Source organism: Rhamphochromis sp. 'chilingali' (genome assembly GCF_963969265.1).
Source record: "Rhamphochromis sp. 'chilingali' genome assembly, chromosome: 6".
NCBI classification, from domain to species: domain Eukaryota; kingdom Metazoa; phylum Chordata; class Actinopteri; order Cichliformes; family Cichlidae; genus Rhamphochromis; species Rhamphochromis sp. 'chilingali'.
Window position 1 is genome coordinate 19,598,332 of NC_137933.1, and position 27,630 is coordinate 19,625,961.

A 27,630-nucleotide genomic window follows, 5' to 3' on the forward strand; every position below is an offset into this window, starting at 1 on the left:
AAGTAACAAAAGAAGAATTTCCCAACTATAGGATCAATGACGTTTGTGTTAATTTATCCCATCTAAGAAGTGCAAGGCATTTCTAAATGTGCCTCACACTGCAGGCATCAAAGTGCAGTTTTGTGTTTTATGGGTTCAAAGAAATATTAACATTTCAGATCGTACAAACTTTAAATCAGTTCATTGTGTAACCCAGCATAATCTTATGTTTTTGTGTAAGAACAAATCATTTTCCTTTGATGTCACAAACACTGCTTGTTGTATAAGAGATAAAATATTCTTTATTTAAAAAAATAAATCTTTTTAACAGGGAAAGTGTACATTAATAAGCACTGCTGTAAATGCAGTTGACTTAGCCATATGTCAATTTAAATCTCAGAACTGATTTTAAAAACAAAACAATATATATAATATCAATATTATTTAAAAATAAATAAATAAAAACAGAAAAAAAAAATACATTCAAAAACTACCAGAAAACCTGTACAACAGGGAAACAACATGGCACCAGCAGAATAAAGCCAATGCTGGCAAAACTAATTATCAATCTTTTTAACTGAGGTTTGAAAGTATTACATATATTCTGTTCTACTGTTGCACAGCAAGTTCAGGCTGAAAAAATAAGCCCGCTTCCAATGCAGTCCTGTCTAACTTGTAATAATAATACACTAAGTGGTTGAGGAGCCATATTGTGTAAAGTTGTATAAATAGCACAAATATTGATGTGTTTTAACAAGATTTTCAAAGTGGAGTAAAATGTACCTCTGTAAAATTAAACAGTAAATTCCTGAAAATAGCTGTGAGTTAAGCGTTTCGATGAAATTACAGAGGTTTAAATTTGAAAATTAATGTGAGCTTTCCACCAGGGTAGCTGTCTTCATGTCAAGTCCAGCTGTGAGTCACATGGAGACATCAAAAGCATCGACTGTTACTGACAGCTCCCTGGACTCCCGCTGTCAGTGGGGATTACCCTGAAATTAGTCACTCAGTCTCCAAGTAGCAGGTGTGTCATAAAAGTCGATCCCCGGGGCTGTGTGACCCTAAGATCCGCCCCCTGCCTGCCTGCTTCAGCGTCGTGCGGCTGTGCGCTCTCACTGCGTAAGTCTTCGGACCGTCTGTTACCACGAGCTGTCGACTTCAAATGGATTATGAAACTAAGGTTTTCCCTCACACCGGGGGCTATGGGCGCTATAACCGAATCGTGGTCGTGTTCAGCTGGTTCCCCAGTTTCGCCGTCACGCTGAATCTGTTCAGCGACGTGTTTTACACACTCATCCCGGACTCGTACCACTGCAAGCCAGACCCGACGCTGCTGCCCTCCGCGTTCCTCCTAAGCAACTTCTCCACACAAGGGTACCTCAACCTCACCATCCCCTGGGTGAACGGCTCCGGTCGGAGCCACTGTGAACTTTATAAGTACCCCCCCAACTCCTCGGACCTCTCCGAGAACGCGCCCAGAGAGAGGGTGCCCTGCACCACAGGGTGGGAGTACTCTCATGTAGCGGGCCTCCAGAGCAACTTTGTCACTGAGGTAAGACGCACGTTTAGCCCTGGTGTTAATATACAGATCTGTGGGGGAGTTAGGAGGCAGAGATACAACAGGTTGTGGGTTTGGGTTACATTTTCTTACCCGGTGAAGCAGTTTCCTTTCACGTGCTCGTTTCTGGCCTTGTTTCGTTGAGCTGCTCTGTCTGCTTAAAGGCACGCTGTGTCACGAACACGACTGTTGGGCAGCTTTCAGTCAATATTGACTCAAGTTGAGCAGTTAACACTTTCTTGTTGGCTTGAATCTTACTGACTGTCGTTTATCTGCCGTGGCTTCTCGGGAACGAAGATGAGAGGCCAGCCAGCCAGGGAACAAATGCTTCATAGTTCATATAAGAAGTGTATAATGATAATTTGCCTCCAAGAAAGCAGGTTGGCACTCAAATATGCAGTCCTACATGCACTTTTGCTTTTAAGCACGGTTTAACTGTCTTTTAACCCAGCGCGTGAACTCTGACTTTGACCTCCTAACACCCGAACTTTTTCATGGCATGCATTTTTAGTTTCTCTTTGCTAATTGGGCTGATTGGGACCTGATTAATGTAAAAACAAAGAATTACCAGATTTTTTTGTTTTTTGTTTTAACCCGATTTTTGTTTCTGAGAAAAATGAGATCCACATGAGGACATTGGTTTTAAATTTCGATGGAACAGTGGCAGTATAATGTCCTCATAAGTGGATATCCGGCCCTTGTAGAGCAAAATTTAGTATTTTGGTCTAGACAACCCAAAATGTGATGTCCACACATGTGGATACCAGGTCCTAGGAGGTTAAGCTTTTCTCCTGCTTTTGGAGTCATCCCAAAAGATAAAAAATAAAAATCCCATCATGACCTCACAAACCCCTAAACCATGAACAAGGGGCCTTCTACATGGGAAAACCCAGGGTCCTTGCAAGCCTGAAATAAACATCTGCATTAGTTTCCTACCTTTTCTGTAACTTCTGGGTAATTTCCGACATAAATATTTTTCAACAGTTGGATGACTGAACTTTGATTATAGATGGCACTGTCGCCCCCTTAGAAATGCTGCAAAACAGTTTTAGTCCACCCCACAGTGGGACTGGCCTTCTCAGCACAGAAGGTTATCTGTCAAGGTGTTTTGTTTTTTCCAAGGAGAATTCGTAAGTCTCTGTTAAAGGCGTTGAGCTTAATGTCAAATGTGATCCTAAATCTATCAGAACGACCCACGCATGAGAAACTGGGACTGTTGTGGAGGACTAGAAGCTGAACTCACTTCTGCTCATTATTAATTTGACCTCTTTATAAACATGTTGCTGTGGATCTCCACAGCAGTCCCAGTTTCTTCCTTTACCACCATTGAGTCCTAGCACAATTTAACAGCATGAAACGTGCACTACTTAATTTCAGAAACAGCTGGAGAGAGCACATCAGCAGCAGGCGGTGCTTTTTACAAATCATGTAATACAAGCTGAGCTCATATGGCTCATAGAGCTCAGCAACACTAATGTGAAGCAGCTTGAAGCTTTGTATGTTGGACGAGTGGTTCTTAACCAGGGTGCCACGAGGTAAGCAGGACACTTTGAGGAAGCTACGTTGTTTCAAGCTGATGACGTGGCATCTTAAAATCCCACAGTGACACTGCTTTAAATAAAATAATTAAACGTAAGCTTGCAGGTAGGTGGATGACAATGGACACATTCATTTAGCTTTTGCTACTTCTGCTGAAGCACTGTGAGGCAGGCTGCCAACACCCATGTTTTGGCATGACTCTCAAATGTTTTCATCTGTTGTAAATCATCCAGACTTGTCTGCTGTATGTCCTGCTGTATAACTTCACCAGAGGAACACCAACAAACCTCGTGTTACATAATGATATGATGATAATATACAGGCACAATTTCATTAAAACAAATGCAAAACAACTTAAATGAACACCTGGACCACAGTAATGCGTCCTAAATCAACGAAAAATCATTCAGGTGCACAGAGACTCATTAACGTTGAACAAATGACGTACCAATCAAATACATTATTTCAAAATAGAATTGCACAAACTGATTAATTTACAGATGAGTGCAGGTGCACAAACTTCTTTCCTTTTAGCTGTGTGCGTTAGTCTTTCCAGACCAGCACCAAGTCCCTTTATCCACTGCTTCATAGAATGAGCAAACATGCCCTTCCAGTATGGTGCAATTCACCTAGCTCTCCTAGCTCGGAGAGATGCCAAAGCCCTATAATTTGTTTGTTTCTGTGTTAGCGTGAAGCCCACTGGGTAAATTCCCAGCACACGTGGTTTGTATTTTAGGACACCTCTGACAGAATGTATTACTGTACGATCTTGGTGATCTGGCTTGACCTCTGAGGTGCCTTATCAACAGGCAGGTTGAAAACTGTGTGAGGCTCACGTCAGTCCTGTGTGAGCAAGAGGATGTGATGAGGAAGTAAAGGGAGAGAGGATAATGAAGGTTACCCCGAGGGTGATGGGAAAACATAGCATTTTAGAAAAGTGTTACAAAACTAGGACTGCATTTTTTTTTTTCTTTTGTCCTGGGAACTATAAATACTTTAATAAAAAATAAGAAAACAACACACTCTAGAGCTTGGTACTCCAAGGAAAAACTCATTTTAATTGCAGATTTCCATATGTTAAGACATCTGGGTTGACATGGGAGATTTCAAACTGCGCAGACGTATGGACACGTCATAGATGTTTTAGCTAACTGTGGTTCATGGACAGTTCACTATTAGCATCCTAATGAACAGATTGTTGTTTACAGCTCAATCATTTGTTAAAAAACACTCATATGCGTGACAGATATGGATCTGGGAAGGAAAAGGGGCCCACAGAGTTCTGTGCTACACCCCTACACAATCACACTACATCTGTTTTGTGCTGTAGTATCTTAAAACAAATATCAAAATGTGGACAGTTGTGGCTGTTAGCAGCTGATGTGGGGGGGTAATACGAGCAGGACACAGTCATTATGGGTAATTGCCCCTGAGCTTGTTCTCAGATTATCATCTGTGTATCGTGCCTTATCATGAGGCCTCTATGACAAACTGTGGCAGTGGGGAAATTAGAAGTTCCCCCCCCCCCCCCCCCCCCCCCCCCCTCCAGTTCCTTCCTGAGACCCTGAACACAACGGCTTCCTCCACTCATGTCGTCATTCGCTAAGACAAAGGACCACTCCAGTAACGGAAAAACTGAGCAGAGTACAACACGGGCGCTGGGTGGAATAACAGTCACTAACCATAGCTGTCCAGCACTCTCCTCTATAAACCAACTTTATCAAGTTTAGAGACGGATGTTCACGTTTGTGGCCACTAATGTTTGAGGAGCTTACCCTGCAGGGTCCAGGCTTCCAAAGGGCCCTTAATTTGTATGCAACTTTTTTGCAATCACACTGATTATTTAGTGCATATTTTGAAATGAGTTTGCGTTTGTTCAAATGACCATGCAGCAAATATGGCACCAGATGATATTCCTATATAAAATAATGCACAGAGAGGAGTTTAGTTTTTACCTTCTGTAGGCAGCTGGAAGTTGGTGAGGAGACCCGACTGATCAAAAGGTTCAAGCAGTTCATGTTTGCTCCAGTAACCTGGATTAAGTAAATCGGATCAGATGTCTAATTCACATCACTGTTCCTTCTTTGTCTTCTCATGTGCAGTCAGTCGTCATTGCTTGAAATAAGTGACGGTAAGTTCAATTGGAAAATAAGTCTGTGTAGGAAATCCTAACGACAAGACCCAGTGGGAATAAAAACATTAGCAAAGAGAGACAATTGTGTCCCGTATACCCTCAAAATGTAATTTTATTTTGACTGAAAAACTCCAGGAGAGGGTTGAAACCTTGATAGGAAATTATCTGTGTTGTGGATTCCTCCTTTGGGGGAAAAAAAAATGCTTGTGCCGCTGCGATTACCTTAGTTTCAGCACATATATTGACATAATGGCTTTACTTTTAATAGAAGAGTCCTCTTTTTAACTTGGCAAGATAAAGCTCATCTAAAATTGCTAAAAAGTAAATCGTAAGATCAAGTAAAGCCTAAGCAAATTTTATAAACGTGTGTGTGTGTGTGTGTGTGTGTGGATATAGAGATATACACATATATTAAAAAAAACACAAACAAACAACATACTGTAACTTCTGTCAGTGCTGTGCTTTTGGAAACCGAATTTCCCAGAGGAACCCACCCGAGGGATTAATAAAGTTCTATCTTATCTTATTTGGTACACTGTTTTCACTACTACTATTTCACACAGTCATGTGAAAAAGAACAAGAGGAAAAACTATGTGTGCCTCATAATTCAGTAGCTTGAGGAACCACCTTTAACTCAAAGTAATACAAAAAAGGCATTACTTCATCAGCCTCTCGTATCACTGTGGGGGAATTTTGGCCCACTCTTCCTTACAGAGTTACTTTGGCTCATTGAGGTTTGTAGGTGTTCAGTTATGCACAGCTCTCTTACAGTTGACGTCTGTACTCTGACTGGATCTTGATTCTTTTCTTTTTTTTTTTTTTTTTTTTGTCTTAGTCATTCAGTTGTCCTGTTGCGTGACCCAGTTTCCTTCAAGCTTTAGCTTTTGCACTGATGGCCTCACATTTGACTCTAGAATACTTTGGTGCACAGAGGAATTCATGGTCGACTGCCGTGTGCCCGTCCTGTGCGGTACCTGTGCAGCGCTGATTGTTTTAGACGAAAGAGACTTTCTTCTGGTAACACTTCCAAACAAACCACGCTTGTTCAGTCTTTTTCTAACTGTACTGTCATGAAATTTAACATTAACATGTTAACTGAGGCCTGTAGAGTCTCAGATGTAGCTCTTGGGCTTTTCTGTTTTGTTTTTCAGTCTCTCTGAATATTGAATGGTCAGACCTTCTGGTGAATTTGCTGGGACGTCCATTCCTGGGAAGATTGTTGCATCATATTAACGCACACTTTGACGCTTCAGACCTGCAACTGCTACAACTCTCACTTACTGATGATCAGTTAATCAAGTGCATTTGATTATCAGCACCTGGTTGCTATGTAGACTCTTCATTTCTATGGAAGGGGTACGGGTGCACTTTATCGCGGGTCTGCATAGAATTACTCATATGAGTCTAAGGCCAGGTGCAATTGGACACCACTGACATTGCATGAAATTTGTAAATCCTTACCAAATATTTACAAAAAACTTGATCACACCTAAAGATCTTATTGTTAAAGAGCAAGAAACGTTGAACTGGAACCATGAATCATGGAACCTGATTAAACTGGTTTACAACAAAACCGTATCACTTACTCAGCTGACAGATTAACAAAAATGAACAGCTGTTAATGATCAAATGTCCCATCACCTTCAGTTGAATGACCCTCCTGGCCTCTGTTTTAAATGTGATTCACTCCACATGATGCTGGTCAAGCGATCCGGTCACACCTGAGCGCATCTTTGTACCACTTCTAAACTGCATTATTTTCAAAATAACAACAAACGCACTGATCAGAAGAACCAATATTTGTTGGCTTGTTGATTTAAGTGAAAAAATACTCAAGATGATCAGATTTCTTAACTACTTGTTAAGTGTGGGTGGGGGTCTGAAGTCTGTCCCAGGAGATGGGACAGAAGGCATCGTATCTGTATTAGCTTTAAGTATTAGCAATTTGATGCCACTTACCAGTCTCTCAGCCGTATTTACAATTTTGATCCTCCCAGGAACCTCCTAGGCAAACCCTAAAATGTGCTCGGCACATTGGAAAGTGACCTCACGTAGTCAGTCGTTTTCATTTAGCTCCTTTCTGAGCTCTTCTCACTTTCTTCACTGTTTCCTTTGATGCTTTGACTTTACACTGTGCGGCTGGATCAATCTGTAAAATACAGAAAACATGACTGGTGTCTGTAGGAAAGTAGAGGAGATGAGGCTGGAGGGAAAGTAGATGAGAATCTTTCTTACAGGCAGGGACTGGTACTAACCAGGCGTAAAGCTGCTGGCACTTTATTCTAATGTAATAACACTGTCAGCAGGCATCTTAACTCGATTACAAACAACATGATCTACATTCCTGATTCCCCCACAGACGGCTCTCTGTGCGTTTGACTCAACTGCTATTCTCGGCATGTTACATAGTCAGGTTATGATGTATGCAGCATGTTGGGAGCAGCTCTAATTTGTGCCTTTTAAGTCTTTGATAGAATGTTTTATACATAAAGTATAATTGCATTGGTATGACTGAAACCTTTCGTGCTGAGGTTCTGCAGTGTAGGCGTTTAGCTTGATTTCTTACCTTTTTAGTTGGTCACTTGTTTTTCATCCAATTGCAATTTAAAATGAAGAAATTGACTTTTTATTTTTTTATTTTTTAAAATCTCACCATTTTGGAGCTGGATGTGGAGTACCTCTGGAAAACTGGCTTGCAAATGCTCATCAGAACTGGAGCATAAACATGTTGGAAGGACTGCTGCTAGAATTAACTACACATTAAATATCATTACCAAACTTTTCAAAAGGCACCAACACTACAAACAGTAGATGGACCCGGTTAGCCAGAAAATGGCTCGCTGTCAGGACCCATGAGCACCTTTATAATCATGCATAGTACCACGTTGGGCCCCTTTAGCCTTGATCTGTCCTCGACAAGGTGGTGGAAACACTCCTTGAGATTTTAGTCCAAGGTGAAGTGATGGCTGCACATCCATGATGTGAATCTGCTGTTCCACCACATCCCAAAAACCTCCATCAGATTGAGATCTGGTGACTGTGGAGGCCTTTTGAGCACGGTGAACTCGCTGTCATGTACAAGAAACCAGTTTGAGACGATTTGACTTTTGTGGCATGGTGCATTATCGGATGGACGTAAACGACAGTACTCACTTAGGCTGTGCCGTTTAAACCATGATCACTTGATTATAAGAGCTCAAATGTGCCCCACACCATTTCATCACCATCACCAGTCTGAACTCGTAGGGGCTGGACGGATCCTTGCTTTCATGCTTTAAAAAAACCCTACCATCATATTGCAACAGAAATCAAGACTCATCACAGCCTCAGAACATTTTTATTTTTTATTTTTTTACTATTTTCTGTAAACCATAGACATGATTGTGGGAACAATCCCAGTAGATCAGTCGTTTCTAAAACACTCAGACCAGCCTGTCTGGCAGGAATGACCATGGGACGCTCAGAGTTGCTTAAATTACCTTTCTCATTCTGATGCTCAGTCTGAACTTGACTATGCGATGGATTGCTGCCATGTGATTGGCTGATTTAGATATTTGTGCTAGCAAGCAGTTAAACTTGTGTACCTAAAAGTCTTCGTGTATACCTACAGTGTTGTTCAAGAACTCTGACATTAGAGCACTGAAATATTGAATTATTGTCTCACATTTCCTTTTAAACTCATGACATTCATCAGTGTTTGTGCTGCTTTTTCCTCCCCTGCAGTGGAACCTGGTCTGCAGTGACTACTGGAAAATCCCCGTGCAGCATATCTGTTTCATGACTGGATGGATTCTGGGATACATATTTCTAGGCACCCTGTGTGACTGGTGAGTAATAACCTCAGTTGATATGTAACTCTAAATAAGATATGAAGAACATAAACACCAGAATAAATGTGTTTAAAACGGTTGCATTAGATCATCATTTTTGTGTGTGTGTTGACTGTTTAGGCTGTGAAGTTTCACTCGTGCATGTTTTACGTCTGTGTCTTCAGGTTGGGTCGTCGGCGAGGTTTCCTCCTGTCCGTCGGTCTGTCCAGTCTGTTGGGTGTAGCTCTGTGTTTGTCCAGGAGTGTGGTGGTGTTTCTGCTGCTGCGTCTGTCTCAAGGCGCCTCACTCGCTGGGCTGTTTGTGTCCTCCTACATCGCCCGTAAGTAATCTGTATCCACATTTTAAAGCTGATGTCTGGCAGTCGAGCTTTCTCACTGAAGTAGAAAAAGGTTTTATGGACTGGTCACATGTTCACATTTTACTTACACACATAAGAGGCCAGAGGGTAAATAACAAGTGGCACATGATCGTTACTGTGCATCTGTCATGGCGTGCTGTGTGCCGTGTCATTGAGGGGAAAATCCCTCAGCCTGACATGCTCTCCGGGGTTATGGTTTCAACTTTAAAGCGTGCTCATCAGCTTGCTGTCTCTCTTTTATTTTGTTTTCCTTCTTAAATCATTGAACAAGAGATTGCAATGATACCTGATACTATATCTTTCTATTGAGAAAAATCTGATGTCGTGTAAAAGTTAAATAATGTTAATGTATTTGCCCAGCTAATTATCTGTACACCGTGCTGTGCTGAACTAATCTTATCAGTGGAAAAGATAGAAGCCCTTGTCGTCCCCACAGAAGCAGGTCAATCTTGCCCATCTTATCTTTATTTGTGGAGAGTCCTGAAATGAGACTTGATACTTTCATAGTAAAGTCTGAAATTCATGCATTAAAGGATATACTGCAGCATTGCATTAAACTAAATCTCCTCACCTTCAGTCTAAAGCAGTATCTTTGATAGATCACCGTTTGCAGTGCTTCATGTTTGATTCTCCAGACAAATTAGTTAAGATGCGTTCATGCTTCAAACTCTATGCTAAACTTGACAGCATTTTATTGTGAAAGTTGTTTGGAGCATTTGCATCACTGCTCATTTCTATTATCCGTATTCATTAAACTGTGTAGTTTGCAAAAAGAGGCTGTAGATAAATATAACCACCAAGTGTCTCTAATCAGTTCAGCTTCCATCATGAAGCCTCTGATAACATGAGGAATAATTAAATAACTTTCATGAAATCACATCATCCGTCAGACAAACTTCCACATTTGTCTGGTCATATAATTTTATTAGGAGACTAAAATATACAAGTCGTGCAGAGACATTACGTATTGTGGTCATAATTCCCTTTCTTTTTTCCTCTTTTGGCTGCTCCATTCAGGTCGCCGACAGCAGATCTGCTGCTGCATGTCCTCCTTCACTACATTCATGAATCTCCTCTTGAGGTCTTCCTCTTTTCCTCCTGCCTACATATCTAGTTGATTCTTTTGTTGTTAAATGTTACTGTGTTCACCAGCTAGTTGTGGACTTTCTCCTGCTCACAGGCTGTGGCAGGAGACTGTCATTAATCAGAATGAGCGAAGTTGATTTGTTGACAGTGTAAGGGATAATGCACAGAGACATGTCGATATGTAATAAATACCTGAGCAGTGACCGTGGTCCACTTGGTCCAGTCACTACAGTTCTTTAACATGACTGAGTTCACTGAACTCGGATGGCCTCAGAGTACCTTTGGGATGTGGTGGATCTGCAGTATCTGTGATGCCATCATGTCAGCCTGGACCGAAGTCTCTGAGAAATATTTCCAGCATCTTGTTGAATCTGTCATGAAGCCTTAAAACAGTCCTGAAGGCAAAAGTGGGCGCAACCCTAGTACCAGTCACAGGCTTACCCAGTGACTGGTAGGTGTACAAATATGCTACCATTCAAGACTATTGGGGGGGAGCAGGAATTTTTTCTGTTATTAGAATTATAGCTTCAGTTGTTTGTAGCAGGCACACTGGAGATGGATATTATATTGGTAACTAAAGAAACCAGGCTGTGACTGACAGCAGGCAGGTGACTGGAGCTGAGCTAAGAGGTGTGAAGGTCGGTCATACTTCAGCTGTCCTCTCTCTGTGGGGCAAACGGCACAAGTGAGCCACCCCACTATGAAAAGTCCTCAGCTTTCAGTCTTCAGCAGGAGATTCAGCAAAACTTCTCTGCTTGGTAGTGATTCGCAGTGAGCGAAGGTGGAGATTGTAGATGCATATGAGAAATGGGAGGAATGTGGGAGGCGTACTCCCACATTCCTGCAAGGTCAGGTCGAAATTCACTCCAGGGTTTGTTTTGTTTGTTTGTTTGTTTGTTTGTTTGTTTGTTTGTTTTTCTTTTCTTGGACTGTCCGATTATGTTGCTGTGTGGGGTTAGGCTGAGAGGGGAAAATGTTTTGTTTTTGTTTGGGTTTTTTTTTTTTTTTTTTTGTGGGGGGTGCTATAGGCAGGAGGATATAATAGCAGGACAGGACTGAAGGCAGGGCAACCAGGAAGTGAGCTCCTCACTACCCTAACGACCACGTCCACACTGAAAACCATTCCACTTCATCCTTCTTTCTTTAAAAAATAAAATAAAATTATAAACTTAATATGTTGAAATTTTATTTTGACAATTTGAGAGCAGATTCTATGTTTTAATGCTGGTTTTCATGTTTTTGCACGAGGGTGGACTTCAGGTCTCCCCTATTGGGAGGTCAGGTCTTTGATGGCAGGAGTCACTTGAGATAAGCCACTTCCTTTTCTGCCTATGAGGGTTTAAAAGCAGTCTTAATGGTGGTACAGAAGTTAAACCGATTGAACCCTGGATGAGTGGGTGACTCTATCAAAGATTTAGAAAGTGATAAGTGTAAATAAAAACTAAATAAAGGACAGATGTTGAGGAATTAACTTTTAAATTAGAAAAACAAGACTGATTCTTATTGAAATCACCTAAAATGGGACTTTTAAATTTCCTGGCTGTTCCATTTGGCATTTCCTTTTCTCTTAAACCAAACAGGAGGTGAAGGTAGGCGGGGCTTTCACCCTTACATGCTACATGACCTGTGCTGACATGAAGTTTGAGGATGTGCTACAGTGTGCTTTAGGCACGAGGTGGCTGCCATAGCAACGGGATGAATAGGTTTGCTTTCCTTCAGCTGTGCTCTGATGCTTTCTTTTTTTCTTCTTCTTATCCCCTTAGGGTTGGAGCTTTGCGACCCTCCCCATCGTCTGATGGTTGCTATGGTCAGTGGTTTCTTCGGCGTGCTGGCAGAACTGCTGTTGCCAGGCATTGCGGTTCTGTCCCGTGATTGGCCCGTCCTCCAGGCGGTGGCCACTTTGCCTTTAGTTCTTCTGCTGTCCTATTGGTGGTGAGTCAGCTGGTAGTGTTTTTGGAGGCGCACAGGTAAACACGCTGTTTGTTTTTCCCCAGCGGTTCTCTATGTGCCGTCCTCACGCCATAACATAATGCGATCTTCGTTCCTGTCTCAGGCCTCTTCAAGCAAGCCACCCCCGAGTTCACAAGAATCTCCATGTTTGTTTAATTGTTATCTGGGATATTTTAGTAGATAACACCCAGTCCTCACTCAAACGGTCTTTACATGAGACCCTATAACAACAAGTGTTATCATTCACTCAGATGCTCTGAAAAAATTGCCAGGTAACAGCTTAAAGGCCTCAGGAGAGGCTGTGTCATTTTTATTTTGCATGGGGAATCTACAAAACTAACATGGTATGCTCTGGGCTAAAAATTGTTCATGCATTTGTGTCATCGTGGCTAGATGGCTGAAATGCCATATTTACCAGCTTAGATTTGGGGGGGAAAAAAACTGTCAGTACTCCAAGCAATACAAAATGCTGCAGGCAAATTAAAGTATTTTAGACACGGCATCAAAATTGTTTAGATCTTGTTTCTGCTCTTTAATTATTTTAAAAAAATTTCCTCCCAGAAGAGGGAGACTATTTCACTTCCACCATGTTGTTGTCACAGCAACAGCTTCCAACTACAAATACAATAATTGAATCATCTCAAGTCTTATTGAATTTCTGAGCACATGATGTAGACCGCACACGTCCTTGAAATCTGTCTAATTACACTCCAACCTCAGGTGGAGGGGGGAACTGTATATAAATGTCTGTAATTCCCAGCTGTAAACAGTGTACTGTATTTTAAAGATGGATGGAGCTTTCAGGCTGGAAAGTGAAGCCAATGCAAAAAACTTTAAACATGCATTTTTCTCTAATGCCGAGCAGGGGGCAACTCCTACCTTGTACACTGCTTAGAAGTCAATGGGGAAGAAAAATGACCCCAATGTCTATATTTTGTCTATAAAGCAGAGTATGCCTACCGTATGATTTCTCATTTTTACCCACTCATAAGATCAAGTTTAAAAAAACACTTTAATACAGATTTTCACTTACTTGGCCATAACATGGTGACTAAAGCACTTATGATGTTGCTGTTTGAGATGTCAAAGCCTTTTGACTTGCTATTGATATTTGTGATGGATAATAACTGTTTTTTTTTTGTTTTGTTTTTTTCTTCAGCTGTGCATCGGTATTTCCAGAGTCTCCTCGCTGGCTGCTGGCCACAGTTCAGATTCCTCAAGCGAAGAGGAGCCTTCAGGATTTCTCTAAAAGAAATTGTGTTTTTCTACAAGACGACCTCTACCCTGGCGAAACCCTGCTGTCAGGTACACACACACACACACACACACACACACACACACCTCTAGGATTTCTCTGTAGGCGTGTACAGTTTTCTCCTGGTTGTTGGAGCACAGGCGCTAAACCTTAAACGTGATGCATTAAGAGAAGAAAAATCTGGACCTCACCAATTTCTAAACCCTGGTATTTCCTTGGTAGAAGCAACACGTATTTCCAAATCAAACTCAGTGGGGTTTAACTTTTGTTGGGACATCAGTTTAAATGATTTCCCTGTTTGTGGTTACAGAGATTGATTCAGTGTACGGCGAGGACAGTCAGCCACGATACCACTCTGCTCTGGAGCTGCGTCGGACTCACGTCATCTGGAAGAACTGCCTCATACTCGGCTTCACCTTGTGAGTTTCCTCTCTTCATGAAATCAGCGGTCCCGAGTCAGGGGCGCTACAATGAAGTCCATAAATATTTGGACAGTTTTGGTTCTGTGCATCACCAGAATTCATTTTAAATGAAACAACTCAGATGGAGTTGAAGTGCAGACGTTCAGCTTTAATTCAGTGGGTTGAACAAAAACGAACAAGAACTGCAGGCGAGTGTTTGATAACTGATACTGAGTTTTTCTTAACACTGAGGAGAAGTGAGAAAAAACCTTTTTGTGGTGTTTTTGTTCAGTAGTGGGTTTTTTCCTTGGATCGCTCCCATGGTGCCATGTTTTGCCCAGTCTTTCTTATTGTTGAATCATGAACTCTGAACTTCAAATGAGGACTCGAGTTCCTGTTTAAGTGATGTCGAGATCCAACTGGCAGTAATCAGACCTGAGTGTGGCTGGTGAAATTGAACTAAGCTTTCTAAACCAAAACAAAGTATGAGTTAGTTCATGATTTAGCAAGGAGGGCATCTACTCTCCACACAGGAAAGGCATGTTTTGTTAGCTTTTTCCTCCTTGTTGGGTTGTCTTCGTCTAATATAAAAAAAAATTTGACCTGAAAATTTGAAATCCTGGAAATATGTCAAAGTAAAAAATGAGGAAGGGGGGAAATACTTTGTCATCAGCTGTACACATCAGTGGTTTGTTACTTTGTTACAGAAGAGGTCAAATTAAAGGGGAAACAATTCATTTGTTTTTGTTTGTGTTGCTATGGCATCAACCATGAGGGCAGGAAATGTACAACATGCTTTCAATATCTGCTGCGCTTAAACCACAAAACTGATTACCAAGTGCCACGACAGGTCCAGAGCTAGATGGACTGAGATATTCCCTAACGGGTAATTTTTAGGATTTGAGGTACCCGCTTTCAACCTGATTATTTTATTTTTTCCAGATTCATTGGAACAGGCATCCAGTACTGCTTCACCAAAAACCTGCACACTTTCTCCAATAAGTTCTACTTCAGCTACTTCCTCCGGGTGGTAACTGGAGCGCTCGCCTGCATCTTCCTGTGTTTGTCCATCAATCACTTTGGCCGACGTGGCATGCTTCTCCTCTCTGCCATCATCACTGGACTGTCTTCACTCCTGCTGCTGGCCCTTACACCATGTATGTAACATCCACACAGGCCCATAAGATCTACTGTAAATTCCCTTCAGAGTTTCCTTGAAAAAGTTTTGGATCACATCCCAGAAAGTTTTTCACTCTCTGGTTTTAATGACTCTTTTATTGACGTTTGTGTTTGACAGACCTGCAGGGTGGCCTGGTGCTGGTGCTCTCCGTTGTGGGTTTGTTGTTCTCTCAGGCTCTCGCCATGCTCAGTGCATTCTTCACCTGTGAGGTGATGCCAACTGTAGTTCGGTAAATGTCTCTTTGTTCTTGATTAAACTGAAAATGGGACGTATTGATCCCATTTGCTGCAAAGTCAAAAGGAAGTTTTAAAGTACAAAGAAAAAAAAAAATGGGTTGAAACAAAGTACCGTGCGATCTTTTCACCTTGGTGATTTATTCTCCTTTTCCTGTGCTTCCTCTCTCTCGTCCAGAGGTGGCTGCCTTGGCCTGGTGCTGGCATTGGGTTGTGTTGGCAGGGCCGCCTCCTCCCTGATGGAGCTCCAGAACAATGGTGGCTATTTCCTCCATCATGTTGTCTTCGCTTCCTTCGCTGTCCTCTCCGTCCTCTGCATAATGCTCCTACCTGAAAGCAAACGGAAACCGCTCCCAGATTCCATGAAGGACGGCGAGAACCAGAGGCGACCACCCCTCTTCCTGTCGCAGCCCACCAGAGACAGCCTCCCTCTACTGCACGCGCGTGCCCCTTTGTCGGAGTACAACCCGGATAACTACTCCCTCCTGGTGTCTGCCACCAGGAAGATGTTGACTAAAGATTCTTTGCCTTACAGGATCGGTGTTCCTGCTCATCCCCCTCTGCTGTCAAACAATGAAACACAGGAACCAGAAACTCTGAGAGATGTGTCTTAAATTTAACCCTTCTCCTCCTCTTTACACTCTAGCTTGAGGGGAGGAGCCGAAATGTTACCTCTGACAGGCTATGATAAGCCTTCAGTGCAAGGGTCAGTGACTAGCTCTTCATAACTCATCTGGAGAGCTGGATGCACTTTAGAGCAATGGCTCCAACTTTGTCAGTTTTCATCAATATTTCCATCTGGTCTCTTTACATTTTGTTACTATGCAGTGGCGTCTTCACGCATGGATCCGGTCCACCGCTGTGGGACGATGGCCTCCTTTTGCTGTGTTTTGTCAGCCTTTTCTGAGATGTAGGAATATGTTGGTACATTCCCAGTGCAGCTGGGGTCACACTGCTCATGTCTGTGGTAGGCATTCAAAGCAAACTGGCACACTCCAGTGTTACCAGAGGAGCTCTGTCATGTAAAACTCTTTGATTGCGTTTCTCAGTAACACAGTTCTTCATTAAGTCTGTCTGCCTGACTCACCAGCAGATAGCAGCGCTGAGTGAGCTACAGATCACCAGAACACCCAAGACTATACTCGTGAAGCACAGCAGGGGGCGCTGATGATGTACTAAAAATGATCAATTATAGTTTGTTTTTTTTTTTGTCTTTTTTTTAAGGCTTTTTGTTTCCTGTGCAACTAACAAGCTTCATTTGTCCTTTTTCTGATGTTAGGATGTGATCAGTGTGGATAAACACAACCATTTCTTTACCATTACGTTTTTCTGTCTTCATGCTCCTTCTATAAACCACATCTATTACCAACTATTGCATTAAAAACTGTCTTGTTGTTTTCTACTTAAAAACTGGAAGTGGCTAAATTTCAAGATGCACTAACCACAGCAGCTGCTGAGCGAAAAGTGCGTCTGTGTCTGGAATGCTTCAGCTAAAACGCAACAACGTTGTGGAACCAGTAGACATATATTTACATTCTTTTTAAAAAAAATGGTTTGTTTAATGTTCTTTTATGTTTACTAGTGCGGATGTTTTACGTGTTTAAAGCCTTTAGTTCGAACTGTGAGATGAGATCATGTCTTCAGCCGTCAGTGTCGTTGTGTGATAGTTTACTGTTTGTGAATACATAACTTTACCTTCAGTGAGCAAACAAAGGTGCTTGTGTTGGAACTACAGTTGGTGATGTAAGCTTTTAAAACCTAATGTTTTATTGTTTCTTTGTAAAGTAAAATGTGCAAAAGCTGAGTGTTAACTTTTTAAGGAAAATAATCTAAATCTTTTTTTACTTCTCTGTAAAGCAAACTCAAATCGACAAAACTTGTTTTAAAAATGTTCAGTGATGGTGTTTCTCTCTCTGAACACTAGATGGCCCTGTTCACTTTACAAAACAAAGAAATGTACTGCTTGGAGTGAAAATGTTCAGGTGTGTTACTCAGATTATAGTTGTGTGACTTCATTATTCAACTAGGAAAAAAAAAACCCTGTTTACAGTCCTGCCCATAAAAAGGCACCTTTACTACTGTTTTTGTTTTAAATGAGAAAATGGATGAATTGAAACTCTGACTCAGGTTTAAATAAACTTTAATAACATAATTTGTTTGTCCATCTTTTATACCATTTTAGTTAATATAATTGAGTCTTAAAGCTTTAAAAACTGCATGAGGGGAGAAAGTTGTGCAGTAGTTTCTCTCAGCGGTATAGCATTACAGTTCAGGATGTAACTCAGGACTTACATACTGTAGGTTCTACAGTCACCCATTAAACAGTTGATGTAATCCAAGCCTGGAGAACCAGTGTAATCAGAAGCGCCAGTGTACTGAGCGACTGGGCTGATCCGTTGGAGCCGTTAGTGCTGGGGTATCCGAAGCTTGTTCTGCACGGGTTCTGCACATCTTCGTTTGGAATGGGAACATCATCCGGGATTTCGTTGCTCATGCTGTCGCGGACCTGACACACAAAGATGACATCGTCAGGCAGGAGACAAAAACACTAATGGGGTGTATTCACTGTGAGCCCATCTGCTATTCAAAGACATTGTTTAAAACCTGATGTAGCCACGGAGTAGCTGTCAACACCAACATTACTTATACACACACATTTTAAAAAAGCTCAGTGGTCTTTAGATGATCATTGATAGCTTAGAGATTGTATTCAGGCATATGTCCCAGTGATCCACATGAGGGTTCATCTGTTTATCTATAGTGCTGTTAAATTTAAGTCTACTTGATCAAAGAAAAACGATAATAATGCAGAGAAACTGGTAGAAGGTGTGGTTTCTGGGGATGAGGAACAATGACTCACAATAGTTAAATGTTATAACCCCCCCCCCCCCCCACATCATTATGCAGATGCTTATCTGGTGCTGTAAAGTCAGCTGAGATGCAGATATAATTCGACAAGTCATTACCTAACCGTAAACATCTAAGTTTTCGGTTAGGTAATGACTTTGTGAATTGCTACTTGTCGCAAAGGACATTTGTCACAAGACAACCTGCAGAAACCAGCTAGTGCAAAACATTTTGTGATGGATGTGATTGGAGGAATTATTATTAAACACCTTGCATTCAGAGCCATTTTAGAGGAAACCAACATGATGACTCGGATCCCCACAGCAGGTCTTTGAGTGGCCTCACACATGCAAAGAACTCACTCACTCCTGATCAACTTCCCTTGAATGTGCACGGTAATGCACCGTTTTAAGTTGTTACAGATAAACATCCAGTCTAGCTTTTGTTGCAGGCATTAACTTGGAGGAGTGTTGCTCTTGAGTTGATGATATATCCCACGATATTGATGGTCAGAGTTTGATATCATGGATTTTGGTTTTTAAGACATTTGCAGCTGGTATAAAATTGATTTAGTTGAAATGATTTTTTCTCTTCAGCCTTGACGATGTCATGCAGCTGGTCTCTGTGGTGCTCAAAAATAGTGGAAAAATCTGTGACTTAAAAGGACCCAAATTTCAGCCCAACCTTGTGCACTTTTGGTCCTGTAACAAAGAAAATGTCCATTTTATGATTTCACAGTTGGTGGAGAATAAAAACCTGACTTTGAGGGGTTAGGTGGGAAACACTCATTTGGTGGTTTTTAATGGAATAACAGATCTACTAGAGTCACTTCATCAACCAGCTCAGAATTACAATCCGGAAACAACTGCTATATCAGATTTTATTGCTTTAAGGTGTGCTGAGTATCTAATTCTTTCTTATCGTTGCAGATCCTCAGATAAGGAGGCTGATATCTCTGTCACGCTGGTTTAAATGGATGGAGTGAGGAAACGTCTTAACAGGTACTTTTGGTTGCTCTCTCTAATTTCCCAAGGGGAAACAGATCTGCATGTTTGATTTGGCCAGGTGCCCTTCCTCCTCATATTTATCCAGGCTTGGGATCAGCACTGGGAGTACGCTAGCTTTGTCCTCTACTTTCAAACTGAAGATCTTTTGCATCTAAGGTAAATATGTTTACCACTGAACAAGCCAATCAATCAAACGTGTGCAACCAACTTGACCAAGCTTCTTCACACAGCTCTCCAAATGATACATGAACCCATGAAGTGCATCGAGGTTTAGGTTACTTGTGTGTGTTTGTGTGCATGCATTTATTCCTTACCTTCTCAACCTCACTCATGACACGGAGCAGGTTATTTCCAAGAGCAGCTTTGACTTCCTCATCAGTCCATCCTCTCCTGAGCAGTTCAGCCACCAAATTGGGGACCTTGGACACATCCTCCAAACCCTCAGGTACTCTAAAAGGACAAATTTACAACCAGCGAGTTACATGTGATGTAAAATTGAGTGGATTTTTTTTTATACAGCACTTCCAAAAAGCAGTACTATATTTAAAACAAACAAACACAATTTTTTTTTTATCAAGAAAAATTACAAGAAAATCCAGCTCATTGGAAGCAAAATGTAAAGAAAAGTGTTGGTGGGTTTTTTTTCTTCATCAAGACAATTTTGAATATGACACGAGTCTAACTACCCAACGGGCAAAGTTACAGTACTGTGGAAAAATCCTGAACCACTCCTCATTTCATCATATTTTCCTTCCAACGACTCACACTTTCTTGCAATATTTTAAAGTGGTCTTGACCAGTAGTTCTCCAGGCTTTGTGAATGTTTTTCAAAGTGTTTCTTTGGACACTGGCTGCTTTTTCCATGCATCTTCAGTCCAGTCCTTGTACCTAACCATTTTCAGATGAATATTCTTTGCTTTTTTTTAAAAGCCATGTATAACACAGACCTTTCAATCATTCAAGAATAAAAGGCACGTAAAAGGATGAACCAGTATAGACACTTAAAAACAAGACTTTGTTAGTAGCACAAAAACACATCATTTGTTCCAATTTCTTTAGACGAATCTCTGAAAAATACCCAAGATAATAGTTTGACAGGAGAAGAAAGTGTTTTTGCACCAACAAGGTGATTCCCAAAGAGCTATTAGCAAAAAAAACTTTGGTGCATCTCTCCACGGTGAGCCAATGTCTTCACATTTCAGCGAGTTTATGTGGGAACACACCTGGGAACGCCATCATAATCTCCACCAAAGCCGATGATGTCTGCCCCGGCCACTTTCTTTATATGGTCGAAATGATCTATAATGAAAGCAACAAACTTGAGAATGAAGTGAATGGACAGAAGATAGCTTTGAGAATGAAAAGATAAATGTTAATGTTTGACTGGTTTACAGCAGATGTCATGGTCACAGCAGTAATTTACCTGCGACATCAGACAATTTAGCCGTATTGCTGCAGGTCACATAGTCATTGTAGAAGTTGACCATCACAATTCCTTTAGTTTCATTCTGGAGAGACAGACTAGTGTTAAATGGCTCTGATCTACTGCAGAGAATGACAGAAAGTCAAGAAAAGCATCAACCGGGCCACAAAATGCACGTCCCAATGAGCCGCATGAGTGCACTGACCTCTGCTACGTTTCCTGGTTATAACTTTACGTGTATCATTTTACAGTGCTGTACAATAACTTTCTTGCTTTTATCTTATTTTATTGACTTTAGGAGGGAAGTTGTCATTACGCATCATTTAACTTAACTCCATTTACAGCCATTTGCAGCTCATCTGTTGCATAAAGAGCTTTTATGGATGCGTTATCTAAGACCCCAAGCAGCAGTTCAATATCAGCTGGCTGCGTGTTTTACTGTGATCAGGTGATCTGTTGATGCATTTTGCTCCCCCACATCCAGATCACTTACAACATCTGTGGTGCACTTGGGCCCAGTTTTGTGTTATTTCTAAGAGCTGGAAAGAGCTAAATATTATTCCTATTCCACTCCATTAATTTGATGTGAGAGTTTCAGGCAAAAGGTTGTGGATGCTAACTTGTTAAAGTACAATATATTGTTATAATTTAAACCCTCTATTTGCATTGTGACTCCTTGCTTTTACTCCCACTTTTCAGATGGTTTCAACTATTTGAGGAGCAAACACCAAAGATGATGCAATAAGAGAGAGAATCAAACAATAACCATGTGAACTATTCATATACTGCTGATCTTCACGAGGTCCTCAGCCTTTAGGTTGACCTGCTGTTTCTTTCGGTTGTGTCTCGTGAACTCACCACTCGTCTCAGGACGTCATCTGGGACGTTCCTCTTATGTGGACAGACGGCGTATGCGGAGGAGTGGCTGAAGATGACCGGAGCTTTAGACAGGGTCAGCACCTGGTTCATCACCTCTTCAGAAACATGAGCCAGGTCGATCAGCATCCCCAGGCGGTTCATTTCCGCAATTACTTGCTGTAATGTGAATGCACTTTGGTTACCACTGTGGTTGTTATTGTTTTTATATTTTCTGATTGCTCCTTATTTATATATTAGTTTCAGTTAGTTTCAGTGAGGGTTGGGAGGATGTGCCCAGTGTTTCAGCTTTGATCTTTTTAAGTATTATTTTATGTAGCACACATGCTAAGAGGTAAGATTTAAGAAAATCTGTAAAGCTTTTCTCAGGCTTTTTTTTTTTTTAAAAATTCAACAACACATTAATTTGTTTATGTAATCATGCGTCAGCAATTTTTTTTTATTAGTCTGCCGTTATCTAACTCCATCACAAACAGCTCCAACACTCCCTCCACCTCACCTCACTAAGCTCATGTGCGTGTTATCAACAGCAGAGTTTTTTTACACCAATTCCACCAATATAACCTCTGGCAATAAATGTTATTTTCTTTGAAGTGCCTCAGAAGAAACTTTGGGCTAATGTCGTTAAGCTATAAAACATAATAACGGAATACTTTTTTATTGATGCTCTGTCAGTGTTTTCTGATGCTTCTTTTCCGAGTTAATGAGGTCATGGTTTTTACAAATGGCTGTCAGCAGTCTGAGTTGTAGCTCTCTCCTGATCACTTGCATATAAAACAACAATTTTAACTTCAAATCTCTCCTTCAGGCCTGCTGTCACTTATTTTCAGTCCAGTTCTTGTGTAAAAGGCCTCTTAAATAGTTAACATAAAGAGATTCTTAAACATTTGAAAAGTAGTGATTTACCATATACACAAGAAGGTCAGCTTTAACCTCCTAAGACCTGAACTCTTTCACGACATGCATTTTTAATTTCTCTTTGATATTTGGGCATATTGGGGCCTGATGAATGAAAAAACAAAGAATTACCAGATTTTTTTTAACCTTATTTTTGTTTTTAAGAAAAATAAGAGCCACATATGAGGATATTTGTTTAAAAGTTTGATAGAACAGTAGCAGTATAATGTCCTCGTAAGTGGATATCAGGCCCATGTAGAGCAAAATTGAGTATTTTAGTCTAAATAACCCAAAATGTGATGTCTACATATGGACACAGGGTCCTAGGAGGTTAAATGAAAAAAGAGGAATAGAAATAAAGCTACACAAAAGATGTTAATGTGTAACATAGTACTCCCAGAAATAATGATTTCCCACGTTTGCATCACTCACTTTGCCAAAAGAAGAGAGGCCGTTATGCTCCGATGGCTCTGATCCAGTGTCCACGAGCCAGTTATCTACCCTGTGAATGAAAAAGCAAGTGTTAGTAAACATGCAAAACTTAAGACAACGAACAATCTGGAACTCATTTAAAGTAAACTGAAGTGTTCATTAACATTTAATGAAACATTGAGAAAGATGGTAAATGGCCTGTATTTGTATAGCTTTACTAGTCCCTAAGGACCCCAAAGCGCTTTACACATCCAGTCATCCACCCATTCACACACACATTCACACACTGGTGATGGCAAGCTACATTGTGGCCACAGCCACCCTGTGGCGCACTGACAGAGGCGAAGATGTACAGAGATATTTTAAGGTCTTTCTCCATGATTTCAGACGTAGCAGATTATATAAAGTTCACCGTTTTCCCAATTCTAAAAACAAAAACAAAAATAAAAGAATTGGTAAAAGAATTTAGTAATATAGTTTAACATCTTCCTGGAGGCCGATGTTCACATGGTGAGGTGCAGACCTCCCTTTCTTTCATGCATGTCTGCACAAAACCTTTACAAAAACAAACAAACTTTATTTGTCACATACACAATCATACAGAGTACAACATGTAGTGAAATCCTTGTGTCCGAGCTGCAGACGTAACCGCGCCATTCCAGAGCTTGATTTGTTTAGCATGGGGATCCTGGATCCTGAGCTGCACTGAGTAGGAGATGCTCTGCAAACTCTCGGTACCTCAGCAGAGCTGGCAATATCATCAAGGACCACTCTCACCCCAGCAACCAACTGTTTGAACTATTACCGTCAGGCTGACGGTTACAGGTCACATAAAACCAGGACAAACAGATTCAGGGATAGCTTCTTTCCCAGAGCTATCACCGTAGTAAATAAGCACAAAAACAATTGAACCTATTCCATACCATCACTGTCATTATATTATGCTGCTATTCATACTGTCATTATATTAATGCTGCTATCCTGTATATATTGTACATACTATTGTTTGAGTACTTACGATTGTTTTTGTGTACTTTTTATATTTTACATTTATATTTATTATTGAAACTTGCACCAAGGGAGTGGCACTCCAATTTCGTTGTACTCTGTACAATGACAATAAAGGCTATTCTAAATTCTCTGTACACATGTATCGTGACACAAAAGGCATTCTATTCTCTTTCTGTTTCCTAAATTTAACCAGCTGCTGGTTGCACCTGGTTGGGTCACTGTTGAGGTAAAGCATATCAGTACAGATTCACCTGCCAGTGAATGTGATACTGCTGCCTGAGTGGGCCTGCAGGAATCCCCCGTGCTCTCCACAGCTCCAATGCAACATCTGAACCTTACTGTCGGCTCAGTTAATGAATGGAAACAGTGCAAACACGATCCAGAGGAAGTTATTCTTCACATAAGACGTCTCTTGATTCTTTTTCACATGAATTTATTATTGAAACTGTCACACAGTGACACAGCCCCTAACTCTGCATTTTCTGTTTAATGTTGTGTAGTTGTAATTTGGATAAACATTCATCTGAATGGGGAAGTGAAGGCATGTGACTGAGCATATTTAACTCAGCTGAAAATACAGAACTAGAACTAATAGCTACTATATTTTCTGCCTGGAAAACACATGTCATATAAATATAGAGGCTCAGTTTTCCAGACTAGTTCTCAAAAACACTTTTCAGTGAAGATGTTGATTGAATTTGTCATTGCGATTGATTTTTGTCTGTGACCAGGCTCGATCCATGCCTTGCAAATCACTACGGCTATTTTCAATTTTCTTAGCAAAATATAACGAAACAATGTGTTTATCAAGACTTTTGCGCAGCATTATAGTCAATCAATAGAAACATGAAAATAACCTACTCATTGTTTGTATTCTTCTGAAAATTCAAACAGATTTCTTCATATAAGTAACAGCAAATTAATTGATCTTTGAGGTCTTACCAAGGTGTGTTGCAGGAGTGGGTGAGTGTGAGGTAGCGCACCCCCAGCTGGTACATGGTGCGCAGGGTCCCCAGACTGCTGTCGAGTGAGTGACCACCCTCAACCCCAATCAGACTGGCGGTCTTACTCATATTAAAGGCCTTCAAGATGTCTGTGCAGATATGACAGTTGATGTGTGATACAACCAGGAGAAGGACAGCTATGAACTGTCGGAGTCAGTGTCTCACCTTGGCTACTGGAGGCAAACATGAAGATTTCAGGGTATTTCTGACACATCCTGTGAATCACGTCTATCTGCTCCAGCGTTTGTCTGACAGCATCTTTGTACTGAGTGTCACAGGGGACGTATGCTGCCCAAAACTGAGGACCAGAGCAAAGATTATACTATGTATAATTAACTTTCAAAGTTAAACAAAGATGAATAAAATACAATCATACTCTCAAACACATATGCACAATGCTGTAAAAAAGGTATTTGCCCCCCTCATGATTCTCTGATTCAGCAGGGTGTGGCTAATTCATAGTTTAATTTGTGGGTGTGGGTGGAGGCGGCTGCGTGTTTCTTTTTCATGGCATTGATTGTGAGTGGTTGCTGGAAGCTAATGACTGTCACTGGGAAAGTGATTGATTGCTAAAGCCCAAGTCACGCAAGCCTACAGATCAGTAACCACCTGTTGCTAGGGAAAAGTGTGCACATCCTAACCAGTAGGTTAAAATTTCCTGGTGATTGGTTTGGTCACTATGATATTGCTGCGGTCCTCTGTAGTTTGCATGGAAGTGACAGACTTGTGTACGTTCTGAGTCAGCAACATCCCGAGACCACAACCACCCAGTCAGTGAATGCATGTCTTCCTAGCAATGACTGTTTGTATCACGCCCCATGTAGCCAACACCTCTTGCGCAATGCACATGACATCATTCAAGAAACTTTAATAGAAATTAACTATGACAAAAAATAAATAAAACAAAAAACAAATCCCCCCCAAAAAAATTCTTTTTTATTGTTTTGGGGGATTTTAATTTGAGTGTTTCAAATGCTCGGCTTCTGTTGGCTTTTCTGAATCCCTGTCTTGATTTCATTTTCGTTCTAGTGATAGTTGCCTGAAAGGAGTATTATTGAATCTTTCATTTAGATTCTTATTTTCTGGGCTTTCTTGGAATGAGTGCCAGCTCTTTCACTCTGTATCAATATAAGTGCCCTTTGTTTTCCCCGTTTCCTTCCCCTCCACATGGTGTAACACCTTCCTTCTGTTTTTTGTTTCCCTCCTTAATCACTTAAGTAATAACTAGTTTTTAGCTTCATATTTCGTGTCTATTTGTTTCAGTTATGGTAGTTTCAACATCTTCTGTTCCTTTTGCGAAAAACGGTTCCCATTAGTGATTTATTTTTATTATATTATTTTATTGTTTTGTTTTATTTCTCCATGTGAGTATCTTAATTATGTTCAGCTGTTTTTGTTACCCTTCTCTGTCCAAACCCAAATAAAGCCGTCAATGTGAACATGTACAGCCCCAGTTTTCCTCCTGGTGTCCTGTGTGTGTTTTGTGTGTAGACTTTTTAGAGATTAGAAATTAACTATCAATATTTGCCTTTTAGTTTTGGACTCCGTCTCCTGTGCACTCCTTGTACAACTCTGTACAACTGCAATTAAAAACAAAATGTATTGACAGATATAGATTTTTTGAGATGCTTTTAATCTCTTGAAGAAATGGCTGACTTCTCTGCTAATAATATATTTAAAATGAGAGTGTAACATGACTTTTTAAAATGATCAGTCTGATTCAGTTATGTTATTTTGTGAGATGTCTCCAGTGAGGAAGGTTTGTAGATAAGCTGTGGGAGCCCATGAATAAGGAGCACATTGACACTGAAATTATGTTTTTCTTTAATAATTCTTCCATCGTGTGTACCTGAGCACCCAGTCGTCCATCCTTGATCTTAGGGATGTTGGTGTGAGTGTTTGCCAGTGTGTTAAGATCCACTTTGTTCAGCTGATTGTTGAATTGTGACCGAAGCTGCCAAGGCAAGTCATTATGACTGGAACAAAGCACAGGAGAAAGATCACATCAGGAAAGAAGTGAACTTGTTTTATTGGGTCAGCATTAGACTTCAATCGCAGATATTTACACACTAATCACAAATAAATAAATAAACAAATAAAATTTCACTTACCCATCAATGAGTGGCGTCTCTGACATTAACTGCAAGGCTCTGGCCATGTAATCGTTGGGATCCACAGCCAAGGTGATGGCGCAGGAAGTGATCCAGAGCACCAAGCATGAAGCCAAATTTACCCTGTGCAGCATTTCCTAAAGTTTAAACGCACTAAATAGATTCCTGTCTTACTCTTTGTTTGTCTGGTTTTATCCTGATAACTAAATCAAAAATTGCAGTGGCTGAGCCTCTCTTTGACCTTAATCTTAGTCCTTGAGCAGATTTCTTACTTAAATGTCCTTCAGTCCTTTGTCTGTTGGGATCTTTACAGATTTTCGCTCCAGATTCTTTCTGTTTTCAGTTGTTTATATGGTGCCAAATCACTACAAAGGCTGCCTCGAAGTACCTTTTATTGCAGGACTACTCTTTGCTCCTCCTATGTGCTGAGTAAGTTTACAGCGCCAGCTATAATAAATGCAGCTCAGTAGCTTATTAATCTCTGGCTCTCTTCCGCAGTGTGTCTTTGTCCTGTCTTC

The 27,630-nt window shown here is 40.9% G+C and overlaps 2 protein-coding genes across 2 annotated transcripts; one reads left to right on the plus strand and one right to left on the minus strand.

Annotated features, from left to right (window-relative positions):
* The first annotated feature begins 477 nt into the window (after positions 1-477).
* On the plus strand, positions 478-17,627 carry slc22a31 (solute carrier family 22 member 31). Its single transcript, XM_080884871.1, has 9 exons — positions 478-1,531; positions 8,935-9,038; positions 9,206-9,360; positions 12,249-12,417; positions 13,595-13,740; positions 14,001-14,109; positions 15,034-15,248; positions 15,389-15,500; positions 15,683-17,627. Exons 1-9 carry the CDS (start codon positions 1,142-1,144, stop codon positions 16,116-16,118), a joined length of 1,836 nt encoding a protein of 611 aa, XP_080740997.1. The 5' UTR covers positions 478-1,141; the 3' UTR covers positions 16,119-17,627.
* Positions 16,700-27,630, minus strand: dpep1 (dipeptidase 1). Its single transcript, XM_080884872.1, has 10 exons — positions 27,113-27,630; positions 26,851-26,977; positions 25,167-25,299; positions 24,940-25,090; positions 22,987-23,056; positions 21,640-21,816; positions 20,782-20,866; positions 20,582-20,657; positions 19,673-19,808; positions 16,700-18,010 (listed from the first exon to the last, which is right to left on the minus strand). Exons 1-10 carry the CDS (start codon positions 27,244-27,246, stop codon positions 17,822-17,824), a joined length of 1,278 nt encoding a protein of 425 aa, XP_080740998.1. The 5' UTR covers positions 27,247-27,630; the 3' UTR covers positions 16,700-17,821.

Excerpts from the sequence above, each read along its gene's own strand:
- dpep1 (XM_080884872.1), bottom strand. The coding sequence starts at position 27,246 with ATGCTGCACAGGGTAAATTTGGCTTCATGCTTGGTGCTCTGGATCACT. Across the intron at positions 25,091-25,166 it reads GTTTGCCTCCAGTAGCCAAG|ACATCTTGAAGGCCTTTAAT; the intron begins GTGAGACACTGA and ends ATATCTGCACAG. Across the intron at positions 21,817-22,986 it reads GCCTCTCTTCTTTTGGCAAA|CAAGTAATTGCGGAAATGAA; the intron begins GTGAGTGATGCA and ends TTCACATTACAG.
- slc22a31 (XM_080884871.1), top strand. The coding sequence starts at position 1,142 with ATGGATTATGAAACTAAGGTTTTCCCTCACACCGGGGGCTATGGGCGC. Across the intron at positions 14,110-15,033 it reads CTCATACTCGGCTTCACCTT|ATTCATTGGAACAGGCATCC; the intron begins GTGAGTTTCCTC and ends TATTTTTTCCAG. Across the intron at positions 15,501-15,682 it reads GTGATGCCAACTGTAGTTCG|AGGTGGCTGCCTTGGCCTGG; the intron begins GTAAATGTCTCT and ends TCTCTCGTCCAG.